We start from the raw sequence: 15,192 nt of genomic DNA, 5'->3' as shown, positions 1-15,192 counted from the left end.
ATCTCCTGCCTTGGGCTTTTCAGAGATAGCTTAGTCACAGAGATCCTTTTATTTTTATTCCACACTTCTTTATCTTTACTGGGGTGTAAACAGTTGATATGCACTACTGTTTGCTGTCACAAGATTGTGACTTTCGTTTCATAATCGGATGAGATTTTAAAAAAATTACATTTCAGAAAGGTTTCAATGGAAAAACAATTTAATTTCTCTAAACCGAATCTCTCTTCAGTCACCTTAAAAAGCAACGGTTCAGGCGCACACGAGAACGTTTTTATACCTGAATATAAAAAATAATAACATTTCAAAAACTGGAACTTCTCAGAAATAATTTGCGACATGAAAAATGTCTGACCAAATGTTAAAGCTGCTGCAAGTGGCACATTATGGTCACCATGGTAACCACAGATCTGTAAAGCAAAGGCACAGCTAATTAAATACAGAGTTAGGAAACAGCTGTCATGCAAAATCGTAAAGAGAGTGTTTTACATAGGAGGAAAAACTATTTCAAAGACACTATTTTGCAGTTTTGAAGAGAGAAAATTCAAAAAATGCAGAAATTTAAGGCTTCCCACTCGAGTGCAGAGGGACTTAACAAGAAATAATAATATTGTTAGTACAAGGAGAAATATGTTTAGTCTTATGAATTAATTTGCTTTTATAAAGTTAATATAAAGACTTGTTTGTAAAGCTGTGAAAGCAACATATCCAGGACACTGTGGTGCAGTGAGTCATGTTAAACTCATCTTCATCATGTCATGGTCCTTAGTGTGTGTGTGTGTGTGTGTGTGTGTACGTCACAATGCAAGTGATGCCTCGTTTGTGTTGTTGACCTCTTTTTGGCAGGTTGCCAGGGGATGTGGGACATCATCGCCTGTTGGCCGTCAGCCAGAGTTGGAGAAGTGGTGACGATAACCTGCCCCACATATTTCAGTTACTTCAGCGACCAGCAGAGAGGTGAATATATAAATATGAGCATCTCATATCTGTGGATTGAGCTCATGGAGCACGGGGGCCTCATTTATGAAGTTTGGTTACACACAAAACATGGATCTGAAGTATATTTTGTCTTTTGTAAAATGTGTAAATAGAAGAAAAAGATCATTAAATGTGATTTTGAGGAAAGAAAAGATGATATAAAAGGCCGTACTAAAAAGTCACAGGTCATCCTGAAGATCATTTAACTCTTCAACCTCTATAATTAAAAAAAAAACGTATCTTTTTGCATTTTTCACCAATAATAATCCACTTGGGCTATTTATGTCTTTTAATCGAATGTAAATAATAATATTAATTTATCAAGAGTGTTCAGCATTTGAATGAACCGTCTCCACATTTTTTAGATTTTGTGTTGTAGTTGTTTCCTTTTTGCTATTTCAGGGACCAATCGAGTACTTGAGCTGGGGTGAGTACATTGAAATGGCCCTGTAGAGTTGATGGGCGGGACTTGTGGTTAACTCATGCTCACTGGTTGTAACTCAGTGGGAAATGGTTTCGGCAGACGTTGGATGCTGGTGAAGCTGAACAGAAAGCAGCGTTGCTTCTGCTTTAATATAGCAGCTTCCAAATTCCCAACGCTGAAACACACACACACACACACACACACACACACACACACACACAATGTATTTAGGCTATATTGTTGTCTCCTGTAAAAAGCATAATTTCTTCTTATCATTAATCGCCACTTTTACATCACACAGCCACTTTCTCGTCCACCAGCTGGATACGATAACGGCGTACTTTGACAGAATAAAAATGCCTTTTGGCGTTTTTCTGTGACCTCACTCACTGCCAAGATGGTGGCGTTATGCTGACTTCTTAGCAAAGTCCTTAAAGGGCCAACTTTATATGGAGACATAACAGCTGAGAGGACTAAGCCATCTTATTTTCCCTTTCACCTTCCCCCGTCCAGAAATTTCCCCACACTACTGTAGTGGAAATGCGGCTATAGGGGTTAAATCGTACTGACCTGCCAATTACGGCCTAAAACATTTGTAAAGGAGCATTACCTATTAAAAGGGCGTCACATGTTTTTGTAGGTAAATGTAACTTAGTCTTCATATAAATAAATCTAATTAAACCTCCTCAGAGTGTAAATGATAATACCGTGTTTTGACCTTTGACATGGAATAAAGTTAGGCCAAGTGACCGATTCTTCGCCATCTAAAGGCGTTTTTAGACTTGATGGCGTTTCTTGTGATCCTCACAGTGAGAAATGTGATGAAACGTAGCTATCAATGGCACAAAGGATACAAGATAGTGCATTTGCTGTTGGGTTTACGTTAAAAGAACAAAATCATAGAAATTAAATAAACAACTTTCAACAAGAGGACATTTTAAACTAATTCTTTTTAACAGAAAAAGTTATTTTGCGTTTACTAAACATGGCGTCTTTGGCTTTTCCAACATTATTCTGCACATTTCTGACTTATCATCTAAAAGTTAACTTTAGTATATAAATATTTAATCTCTTAATGTCGATTCTCATTAACCTTTATCCAAAAATTTTCCCTTTTTTGGTGCATTTTCCTTGTATTTGAATTGAAGAGCCTTGACTAGGCGTGGGTGTGCTCTTTCACCTTTGGTCGGTGTGAAAAGCCTCTTGAACAGCCTGTAAAATCTCCCTGGAGCTATTTGCTCATTGTGCATTAGCACCTCCAAGGGTCAAACTGTGAATTAGAAAACCATGAAACGTGACACTGTGAAAAAGCAGGGTGCCCTTATATGGGCGTCAACAGGGGTTGTCTGGTGGTTTCCAACGATGGTCCAACATGGGTTTGCCCAGATGTGGAGTTGTTTGTCAGGACCCAAATGCAGGGGAGAGCTTTATTTGAAAAATGTATCTAAATAACGGCAGGTAAGGTGACACGAAGGGAAGCCAAGACAAGGATCTGACACAGACTGGGGTTTAAATACATGAGGGTAATCAGGGAAACAGGTGGGTGAGGTAGCGATGGCCAGGTGAGTTCGATCAACTCTAACGAGGGACACGAGACACCAGGAGCAGATCCTGACAAGTAGATGTTTGCCCACATAGATTTAAACTGGCCCTACATGGGTTATCAGAGGAACCCATGGTATGACTCATACATGGGCCTGTTAAAGTCTATGTGGAAAACCCTGTTGGCACCCATACGGTTTGCCCATATATATCCATAGGAGGACCACCTGCATGCTGGCTGTGGTGTATTCGATGACAGGGAAGAAAAGGGTGACTTTACAGCTAAAGGAACGTAAACTACGTCCCGTTTCAGCCATGGGGTCAAAATGTGAGCGTTAAATCTATAAACCTCACATCTGTTCAGAAATTCAACTTTCATTTATTTTTTTATTTTTTGTAATGTTTTTATAGTTTATCTCTTACGTTTTTCTACTAGACTTTTTCTTTGTTAAGTGTTAGCTATGGATGGTATGGTAAGTATGGTAATATTTCAGACTTAGAGTAAAGGTAATATAAAAGAAGAGATCTGATCAACAAAGTCAAATAGGTTAACTTTTTAAAAAATTACGTTAGAGCTGTGTAGCTTCAATTAATGAATCCTAATTAAAGACTTAATTTATAATCATCTATCAAATACATAATTTCCGGATATTTCAAATAAAAAAGTCATTCTAATATCAATTGCTCAGATCTTACTGAAATGTAAAGCTACTTTTGCTGGACATTTGAATTCAATCTCAATTTTCCTCTAGTTCAAAGAGACTCTCTGCAATTTTTTCATATTTTTAAATAGTTTTCTTGAGCCAGTATGTGCTAAAATGACCCTTACAGGATTGATGAAAGGCCTCCCAACCCCTATCGCCCCCTGTGCCCAAAATATTCCACTTGCAGCTTCAGAGTTGCCAGTCTGGTCTGTTGGATTGAAGAAAAAATGGAGCTGGCATACCTGGCGCTGCAGTCTGCTTCCAGCACATTTCATGAACACAACTGATTTGTTTAATTTAGTGATGAATCACTCCCGTAGACACTAATGAAGGCTGGGGAGACATTTCAGCTGTTAGACAAAGATGTTAAAAAGACAAACCCACAACGAGGAGATATGTTTTGCTTTCTGTTCTACAAATGGGCACTAGGGGGTGCTAAAAGCAAGCCAAAACTGCCTAGTTCCCTTTAAACTAATATTTTTTATGAACATTTCCTACTCAGGAATATATTTACCATTTTACCACTGACTAATTGAGAAATCAAATATCAGTCAGAATGTTTGTAATAAACTGTTGATCTTATTAAGCAATAATCATCATTTATGTGACGTGTTTTATTCCTAAAAAATGTAAAACCTGCAGTGTTTTTATGAAGCATAACATTTCCCAAGACTATGAAAGTACATTTGTGACGTGATTCTTGTTTCAACTCTATTGTAATAATAACTGTAATGACAATAATTGGATGAGAGGCCCTTAAAAAGTATTGGATTAGTCATTTTTAAGTGCTTAAAACTGTCATTATTAGACTAACCTTACTAAAAGCTTTGCTGTATAACTTTAGAGCTTTCTCAACCTCAATGAAGCTATTTTTTTTTTTTGCCATGAGTGTGTCAGATCAGACAACGACTCATGTTATTGTAGATAACTACTTTACTTAAGGAAATTAGATGAATTATACCTCATAATGAGTAAGAACAGGGATAGTGCGGATGAGAGGTTACCGAGCCACTTGGAAGTAGGAGAAATGTTTTTGATTAAATGTTTTTTTTAACCATTAAACTAGTTTTATTCTTAAAGTAAAATACTATCAAAAGTAGGCAAAAACTCAGTTAACTTGGTTTTTTGTAAAATTCCATTTTTTATTGTTTAGTTCATGAGATATCAGTAAAAAATGGGCATTTTTTATAACAATATCAAACTATTGACATAAGCTATCTCTCAATTTCCAATCAGTGACTGTAGAAATAGAAGAGATGCTGATATGAACCAATACCAATATATGCAGGGCTACCCCCACCCATTAAAAATTGAACAAATAAATCAACTTGGGTAACTAACATCACATATCTCCTATTGTGCATAATAAAACTTTAGATGTGCTAACTATATACTGCTCCTCCCTGAATGAGATGATGAAGTGGACTTTTCCTGACATGCTTGACCTCTAAAACATGCAGCTAGCGTGCTTGAAGCAGACTGCAGCTAGCCTGGCCTGCCAAACTCGCCCTCTCTCTATTCTACACAGAGAATGAGTCTGGATACTCAGAGGCAGAGAACTCCAGGAAGGATGGGACTAGCCAGCTCAAAAATAACCAATCAGAAAGAGGCGGAAATGATGACTGTATCGTGCGACGTTGTAGATTTTTAGCTGTAGTCAAAGATGGCATCTATTGACGGCGCAAACTAGCGCTTCTTCTTGTTGAAGTTTTAAAAACATGTCCAAGTAATTTAGAACAGAGGAAAGAACCGCAGCTAAAGCTTGGTTTATGCTTCTCCGTCAGCTCTGCAAGGGACAGACACGCACGGATTGACGGAAGTGTTTTGCTCTCATACTTCTCCGTCTCCTGGAGAGTGTTGCAAAGCAATTGCCCGGCAGGACAACAGAGGGCGTAGCGCTGTTCTGTGGTATCCTGCCATGTATCGGTCCAAGATCGTGTGTTTATATTTTGTTTTTTGTGTATATAAGAGACTTTTAACACGGACATATTTGTCTCTCATTCTCCCACCGCTTCATGCTCTCCCCACCTATAAACCCACGTTTCCTGTAATTTCAGTCCACAAATAAAACGCTTGCTGCACATTTTTTCACTCCTCCAGTCACGGGAGGATGAAACGTTCATATTTTTAGAGTTTTTTCGCGAGGTATTCTTCAAGCTTCTCCGTGTCTGCCGCTAGTTATCCTCGGCTCTCTTTGCAATGGCGGCGCTGTAAACAACAGCGGCATCCTGTCCAATCACAAGCTTGCGTAATCCGTCTTGTTCGACGGATGTTTAAAAAATTGGGCTCGACTCCGTACGTACTTGCGTGCCCTACGCAAGGACGGATAATGGCGTTGCGTGTCTCCGCACTGACGCAGACGGAGAAGCATAAATCAGGCTTAACTCTGCTTCAGACGCCATTGTTGTTGTTCATTAGAAACTGAGCGGCGTGATGTGTGATGCACACTGCTCAGCGCTGATTGGCTCGGTTAGAGTTCTCAGGGGGTGGGGTTATTTGAATGGGAGGCCCTTTGCTTCCCATAAGGAAGCATTGGCATGGCTGGCCAGGCTAGACCGCAGCTCCACCATGACAGCTTCACTCCACTACACAGCTCCCTCCACCAGCAGGGAGCGGCCCGGCAACCTTGAAGTTGCAAATGCGGTATTCTGCCCACAGAGGGCGGTTTGGGCTGAGTGACATTTCATTAACACGTACTGGCTTAAAAAATTATTTAAATAATACAAATTTGGATTATATCCCTTTAAGCTATGAACATTCCATAAATGTCACAAAAGTAATTTGCACATAAAACAGATGTGCAATCTCTTTGTGGATTCAAGTTTTCCTAAACATCTGTTTGAAAAAATAAATCAGACTTCCAATTAGCTCCATAAATTCTGACATTTACTCTTACTGCAATATTAATTAAATTAGTTTAAATGTCACTACTCAAATTTATCAATGTCTTGTAATATTAATAATTCAATTTTTTCCTCCTTAAATGTCTCATTAATTAATCTCAACGAACTTTGTCTGTTCAGATGTCCCGCCATCTTGTTTTTTAGTGTTACTGCATGCTTCCCATCTTTTTGTCTATTTAGGGAAAGCGTCTGTTTCTTTGTGTGATTGTCTTCGAGGTCCTCGAATTCAAGAACATTTAGTTCAATATCACTTCCATTCAGGGGAATTGTGCACAAAAATAGTCAGTTTGTCAAGAGCCGTCCTGCAGACATGAGCAGAAACAGAATTAGATTGCTTTCATGAACTAAATGTTGCAGAAATGTAATATTCTTTTTCCTTGAACCCACAACAGGAAGGATCGTGTTTTTGATGTGATGTGGAAGGTTATAATCTCGCAGCTCTGTGGGATTTGAAGGCAGCACAACCTGAAACCCTTCAGTAGGTAGATTCAAAGCAAACCAGGTGAACGTGGTGCTGCTTTTATGCACTCAAAACAACTCGGGAAGGAAGTGGATCAAAGCGTAGGACTGTGACAGAAGCACTAGGTTTAGCATCTTTTTGATGCAATTCAGAATACCATTAAAGTCTACTGTCCTGTAAAATCCTCTCCTAAACCTTCCCATGGGCATTTACTGCTCTGCAAAAAAAACATTCTGCTGTACTTGTAGTTGTGATGTTAAACTACCGACTGATTGTTATTTTGAAATTTGCACTTATTTTCTTCCACATTGAGTGTTATTTTTTTCTTTTGGTTGCATGTAGTCAATGCATGCAACAAACATATAAAGTGCTCTTTGCCTCTAATTTACAAAGTATTCATGAGTTGGGCTCTGATTAGATCACTGCATGGTGGCGCAGTGGTTAGCACTGTTGCCTCGCAGCACGAAGGTCGCAGGTTCAAAACTCGCCTTTCTGCGTGGAGTTGCGTGTTCTCCCCATGCATGCGTGGGTTTCCTCCGGGTACTCCGGTTTCCCCCACAGATCACAACATGCCCTATAGGTTATAAAAATTGTACGTCGCTTTGGATAAAAGCGTCTGCGAAATGAATAAACATAAACATAACATAATTATTGAAAAACAATATTTATATTCTTCATTGAGGCTTAATTGACAGGTAGCTGAAAACCTATTAAAACTAACACAGTTCTGCCATTTCTCTTTATTCCCTTGGGCTAAAACAGCTCAGTCAGTGCTTGATACAGATTTTAGAGAGCAGAGCATGACTTGGTGTTCAGAGAAGAAGAAATCCACTCGTCGTGTTTATCTCCTCACAACTCCAACTTTAAATCCGGCTGCATTAGCTGTTCCTTGAAGGTGAAAACTTTTTGCTTCTGGCAACACATTCTGATCAGAAGTCCCTGTGTTCTCTGCAAGAGAAGAGACTGGTTTTATGAAAAAGTTACCCTTTTCTTTGATTTTTCTTAGAATTTTGTCATTATTCATTAACTTAAGAGGAATTAAATTTGATTTAAAAACAGTGATTGTGTCTTGTTTCGACCCTGGTTACCTATCTGACTGATGAAAGCAGTGAGGCTTCCTATTTTTATTGAAATCCTTTTCAATTAAATAAAAAGTGAAACTAACAGAGAGATTTTAAAGAGCAAGTCACCCCCAACCAGAGTATTACTCCACTCCCACTTCCTGTTCGAAAAATGCAATAACTGTTGTTGCCCAGCAGATCGAGAGGGCAGAGCTGCTAACAAATACACACACACACACACACAGGCTCACAACGACATTGTGACATCATATGGTACCAGCTAACGTTCTAGGGTACCACTTAGCTAATAGCGATGGCAGATTTAAATTCAAATGCAGTGCAGAGTTTTTACCTGACAACGGCACATCACTGACAGTTTTAGGCAGAAAATTAAAATTTTAACTAAAATGCACTAGAGTGCTAAACTATTGACTACACGTGCCTGCAGCACAATTAGACATGCATTTATATAGTTTATCAGAAAAAAACTGTTGATTTGGGGGTGACTTGCTCTTTAAATGACATCACATCAGTTCTCGGTAGCCTGCAAATATTTTTTTCTTATTTTCTCAAAAGAAAGTGCTGTATTAGCCTGGCAAGCTATCCAATATGTGTAAATATATTACCAGACTCAGTGGTAGGGGCAAAATCTATAAACTGTCCTTGCACGCATGGGGACAGCACTAGGAGTAAGACCAATCAAAGCAATGAACAAGAAGAAGAAGAAGAAAATATCATTTCTATAGCGCTTTTCAAGATAAAAATCACGAGGCGCTTCACAAAAACAAAAATTGTAAAAATTTAAAAAAGCATTTAGAAAATGTTTAAAAATATATTAAAATGAGCAAAAATAGGCAATTGTGATTAAAACATGCTAAGAAAGAGAGAGAGTGAACAGGAAAGAGGGACATTCATATTGGAATGCCTCACTGACTGATGGAAATCAGTCAAAGAGGAAGTCCGCCAAACAAAGTCAAAGAAGTACAAGAAGTACCTCAGTGCTCATGTTTTTTTTAAAGCCTCATTATTCCGTCACGTCTCTGTCGGTGTTTTGTCTAACCACCATTTATTGTCAAATGGGCGTTTTACGGCGTATGTCTATCTGACAGCACACATATACTGTCAGATCATCATGTATTTTTTAAGCTGTATGACACTTTAATAGGCCAACATGCCCGTCAGATCATCATACACATTTTTTAACAACCGTATGACGCGCTGACTTGTCAGTTTGACATTTTTTAAAGCTTTATTTTGCCAAAATATTTTTAGAATTAGAAGGTGGTAAAATAAAAATCAGTTAATTTTTTTGGATGGTAAAATTAACTGTGAATAAATTGTAAAACATATCAATGAATGTGTAGCCACTCAGTAAGGCATGTAAAAATACAAATACATTTTCCTTTCTCATACTTTGCTGTCTGTATGCGGAACTACGGCTCCTCTGAACATAGAGGTTCAGATGAATGTGCATGTGTGTGCATGCACATAAACTGCATGTATGCTGCTCTGATATGTATGTTGTATGGTCAGAACACCGATGCTAAGCCCCGTGATTGGATTGGCATAAACTTAGCCAAGCCAATGGTAGACCTGCTGAGGCTACAATGCAGGGCAAAACCTTTTTCTGCTGCTTCAGTTTGTCTAGATATCTAGGCTAGTATTACAGCATAGATGACGCAAAACCATAGAAAGTAGGTCAACAATAGAGATCAGGAGCGAAGTGCAAAGCTGCAAGTGGTAGTAACATAAAGTTCCTTGTTTGGGGCTGTAATCAAATAACTGAAATCAGATCAGGATATCTTTGGTAAAATACTAATGGGTTACTTCACCGATTATGATTTAACATTCTTCCTCACATTATTTTACATTTCTTATCCATTTTTCCTCTACTGATATCACTCAAGTGATTCTTAGACTTACAAATCAATAGTGACGAGTCAAACTGTGAGTTTGATATTTTCCTGAGCTTCGCTGTGATCACACAGATGGTGCCGAAGTGATTTTGAACTTGTGCTATTAAAAGAAAAATCTGTTGAATGGGAGTCTTTGACCTTTCCATTTCTACTCGCTCTCCAGGTAACCTCTCTAAAACCTGCACAGCAGACGGCTGGACTGAGATGCATCCTATTGACATCGCTGTGAACTGTGGATACAATCTGAACAGCACCAGCGATGATGTGAGTGTAAACTGTGACTAAAACTTAAGTAGCTGCACTCCAGGTCCTGTGGTGAATCAAAGCAGCAGGAGAGCATGTCGAAAACCAGTGAGCAGGAAGAGCTTAATGGGAGTATCTGCTTTTTTTCCTTTCTGGGTTGGTGTTTTGTGGAAGATGACTATTGATTTGCTGTATTTTAATCCTTATTGTGGTGTTGCTAGAAGTAAACGATTTACATTCTAAGTTAGTTTCACTTGGCTGCACATTGGTGATGAATTGAGAACAGCTTTCATGTGAGGGAGTTTCTAAGTTGTCATGAAATGTTTGAAAAGGTTTCTCAGTGTTTTTGTGTGAGCATATTCAAAACGTGCATGCACAATTTTGTCTCACAGTGGTCACAGTCTTTGCATAACACAAGAAAGAATTGTGCACAACTGTAGCACAAATCTTCCTAGTTAGTTTGCAATTTCTTACTGAGCAGCGAATGACCAAGCCAGCAAAAACTATTCACAGAAGCATCATAAATACCAGTTGCAAATCTAATTGAGAATTTTCACATTTTCTCACCACTATTATGTGTGTCTCATGAGTCACGAATACAGAGAGACACCGATTGCAATGAGGCATACAAGGATTTGTTTAAGTTTTACTATAGATTTTTTTAAAACATGCTTATGAAGTTCTTTGCACTAAATCCCTCTCACATAAAGCAATCTTAATGGCTTTATTCTTGACATTTTCAGTACCTTCCAGATTGAGCTGTTTCATGAGTCTCTGCCACTTTAAGAAAACAAGCTAGAGCTGGCCACACCCACCCAACCAATGATAGACTAAAGCACATGTGTCAGACACAAGGCCCGCGGAGCATTTTTATGTGGCCCGCGAGATAAATATCAAAAATATATTACAACTGACTCGCTGGCCAATTTTACCACAAAGACTACAACTCCCATGATGCTTTGCGGCATTAGCGCGGAGCCAAACCGCCCCCTCCTTTGTGTTTTTTTCAATTACCTACAGTCGCCATTTTGCTGCAGCCAAGTACCTCTCGTTTTTTCCAGAATCTGCTGCCGGTGTGCAGCTCACTGTCTCGGACAAACTAAACACTCCTCTCACTCAGTGCCGAGTGAAAGAGAATTTTTTCCAACTAACTTCCAAACAGAGCTGATATAACTCCAGCAAGCAGTGACACGCTCAAATCAGCATGACTCTGTGGCTGCTGTCGTGTTTCCTCCCCGACACACAACAACGTGGTCAAGCTGCTCAGACATGTTCAGCAGCACAAACCTATGTGAGCACCTGTTGTCATCCAATGTTGTCATTATTATGATGAAGATGAACAAAACAACAGGAGTCTCCTCCTCAGCTCAGATCAACTCCATGATGCAGGTATTTGGCTGGAACAGGTGAGCATCACAGTAAATCAGTGGAGCAAACTGAGCTTTAAATATTTTGGTTTTATGCTCTTTTTCTGCTCCAAAACATGAACGTTAACAGGTGAGATGCTGCATTTTCATTTAAGATAAAATTATATTTTTATTTTGTTGTTGGTCCGTGAGAAAATATTTAACCTACAGTAAAACAGGAAGTGGAAAGGCTGCAGATAGATGAATAGAATAGAAAATCCCTTTATTGTTCCTCAGTGGGGAAATCTAGATGTCACAGCAGCGATGACACTTATTACAGGAGAAAAAAGGAGAATAAAAAAAGAGAAAAATGAATAAACAACAAGAAAACAGAAATCCTGAATAGATTTTAAAAATGTTGAATATACCACAAGTAATGAATACCACTGATGCGTTGTATTTAAAATTAACTTGCTCGTGTGTAATTTGGTTATTCCACATTCAGTGTTAATGCAAAAAAAAGTTTGTTTCCAAATTAAAAGGTTCAAAACTGCATTTATGTTGATAAAGAAAATGTGTAAATTTGCCGTCACTTTTTCAAAAAATATTAAGTTTGGCCCGCGACTTCGTCCCAGATTTAAATTTCGGCCCAGTGTGAATTTGAGTTTGACACCCCTGGGCTAAATGCTGATTTATACTTCTCCATCAGCTCTAGTGTGGGATATCTGGGGTATCCTGCCATCGTTACAGTCGTGCATCCGGTCCAAGATAGTGTATTTACTATTATGTTTATATTGTGTTTACATATTTCAGAGACTTTTTAAAATAGGCAAATTTGTCCCTCATTCTCCTTTAATTCTTCATGCAGTCGCCACCTCTAAACCCACATTTCCCGGCTTTTCCGTTCATGAATAAAATGCTTGCTGCATATCTTTGTACGCATTCAATCATGGGTGAATACATTTTCGAGCTATTTTCGTGAGACGTTCTTCAATCTGTTCCGTGTCTGCCACTAAATATCTTTTGCTATCAACTTTTTGAGAGTTGACAGTACTGACGATGAATTTAAAGGAAGCGGCGTCCTGACCAATCACAAGCTTACGGTCTCCGTCACTTTTGGCGAATAGTTAAAAAATGAGGCATGTCTCACCCTCTGCGAGCCCTTTCGTCGATGCATTATATCACTGAGTGTCTCCGTACCGACGCAGGTGGAGAAGTATAAATTAGGCTTAAGAAGGACAGATATCCAGGAGAGGCTCAGAGTAGAGCCACGCCTCCTCCAGCCTGCAGAGTTGAGAGGTGGTTCTATGCTAACTTCCCAGTTTGTGACATCACAAAAAGGGTCTTTTTGAAACGGCTCATTTTAGGCTCATAACCAAACACTGACAGAAAGCAGATGGGCAGGTTTTTTCACATTTGGACTGTATGTAGAGGCTTATAAAGGCATCATAGGACATTTTATTGTTGGAGAAACCTGCTACCGGAATATTTGTAAGTTTGTTGCTCTTATCACTAAGGCTTCTGGCTCCATATTTTTTTTAATATGAAAAAGATTTCTTAATGGATAAACCAGATGCCGTTGTTGGATTTAGTAAATCATTCCCATGATTCCACTGCAGCAAATCAGATCGTTTTTGGGAATTGGATTTAAAAAAACAATGATGCATCAAAATCCCCCTTTTTTTTGTAACATTTCAACTAGTTTTTCCAGTCAGTATAAAATCTACTACAGATATAATGGTACCGTGTTTTTAGAAAACCTTTTAATCTAATTGTAAAAATTAAAGTTATGCACCTTCTTTTCGGCATTTGTGGCAAAATATGAAAAAAAAAAAAAAGAATTTAAAAAGCATGAAATGCCTTTCCTTATTGGACAGTCCACTGAGTTTGCACTTATTTCCCTATTTTTATTAATTGCAACATGCAGAATTTATTTATTATCTCTCAAATGAAAAAAAATTAGATTTTTTTTAACTTTCATTTAAAATTATTTTACAAAAAAAATCATGGTAAAACCAACAAATAGATTAAATAAGTGTACACAAACCTTCTTTATCAATAAAAAAAATCTGTTCAATTAAACTGATCCAGTCACATCTAAATCTGAGCATTTTACTTATTTTGCCCAGAGGTTGTTTACTCATTTCTTTTGTAATTCTGAAGATATTTATTATTTTGAACAAATGAAAATACCCATAAGTCAACATTCATCATGATTTGCTGAAACAACCTTGAAGCGCAACACTCCTGCTTTATGAGAGGCTATTTATGATGCCTCCAGGAGCATAGGCGTCATTTTAACCGGGGACGCCGGGGACATGTCCCCGGCAAAATTTGTGATTGGCAGCTGTGTCCCCCCCACTTTCAAAAAAGCCTGTCTTTATTGTCCCCAGCAAATTTTAAACCCCACTCAAGTGTATGGTTATTGTCCCCAGCAATTCTGAAAACAAACTGACGCCCTTGTCCAGGAGTGGGAATGAAATAAATACATAAAATGTTGCCTAACTTATGCCGGTTTTACTGCAGAGAGCTAATCTTGTCTCTGTTGATGAAGGTGGAGCAGGGTGAAGAGTGGATGAGCACTACACAGCAGTAAAAGCTTTCTTCGTGGGCAGTTGGCACTCTGAGTCACAGAGGCAGCCTCATTAGTATGCCACATAGGAATTCAATAAGACATCGAGAGAGTCAGGGACTCTAAAAGGAATTTGATGTCCCCTCCCTTGCATATGAGATGTCTTTGTGTACAACAAGATGTAGAACTTCGACTCTCATTTTCATCTAAAAAGTACAGAACCATGACATTGAGGCAGGAGCTGAATCCAGCCTTTTCTACAATCCACTGATGTCGTAGCTGGATCCATTTGGAAGTAATTGCAGCAATTCAGGAATCCCCAAAATTCCCCATAAGGTTAAAGTGGTAGTTCTTAGCTTTTGAATCATGGTTCTGTAGCTAAATTATTCTGCATGTTCTCACGACCTCGGACTGGGGAAAGAGAGTTTAGTTCTGACCAGATTGATGAGCTAACAGCTAGTCGGGGGAGATTCCATTCAAAAACAGACAGTTCCCATCTCAAAAATCTATTTCTAGCTGTTTTTACACCTTCACTTTGCGTTGATTAGATGTTTATTCTGGCAGAAATGTTATTTTAGATGGGGAATGCTAAAGCTAGCTGTTGCCCTATCTCTAAAGGGGAGCCCAGGCACCCTGCGGAGAAAACTCATTTCGGTCGCTTGTATCCACAATCTCGTTCTTTCAATCAAAAGCTCATGACAACAGGTGAGGGTAGGAACGTAGATCGACCGGTAAATTGAGAGCTTAGCCTTCTGACTCGGCACCATGACAGATCAGTACAACGCCCGCATCACTGCAGATGCAGCACCAATCCACCCATCAATCTCACGCTCCAATTTTCCCTCACTCGTGAACAAGACCCCGAGATACTTAAACACCTCCACTTGGGGCAGGACCTCACCCCTGACCTGCAGGGCATTGCTTTTCCAATTTAAGACCATCGTCTCAGATTTAGAGGAGCTGATTCTCATCCCAGCTGCAGATCATTGTCTGATGAAGCTAACAGGACCACATCATCTGCAAAAAGCAGAGACCTGATCGTTAGG

General features: G+C 38.9%; 1 protein-coding gene across 3 annotated transcripts in view; it reads left to right on the top strand.

The window, feature by feature from the left end:
- Positions 1-15,192, top strand: part of vipr1b (vasoactive intestinal peptide receptor 1b) — a 63,298-nt gene that overhangs the window by 16,427 nt on the left and 31,679 nt on the right. For all 3 annotated transcript variants that reach the window (XR_008565945.2, XM_015955164.3, XM_070553182.1), the window contains 2 exons: positions 844-954; positions 10,149-10,249. Coding sequence is in view for 2 of the 3 variants with exons in the window: in XM_015955164.3 (XP_015810650.3) it covers positions 844-954; positions 10,149-10,249 (212 nt within the window). In the remaining variant the exon portion in view is untranslated. The remainder of the gene's footprint in view (positions 1-843; positions 955-10,148; positions 10,250-15,192) is intronic.

This window comes from Nothobranchius furzeri, chromosome 7 (genome assembly GCF_043380555.1).
Source record: "Nothobranchius furzeri strain GRZ-AD chromosome 7, NfurGRZ-RIMD1, whole genome shotgun sequence".
Lineage (NCBI taxonomy): Eukaryota > Metazoa > Chordata > Actinopteri > Cyprinodontiformes > Nothobranchiidae > Nothobranchius > Nothobranchius furzeri.
This window is presented reverse-complemented; position numbering and strand designations above follow the sequence as displayed.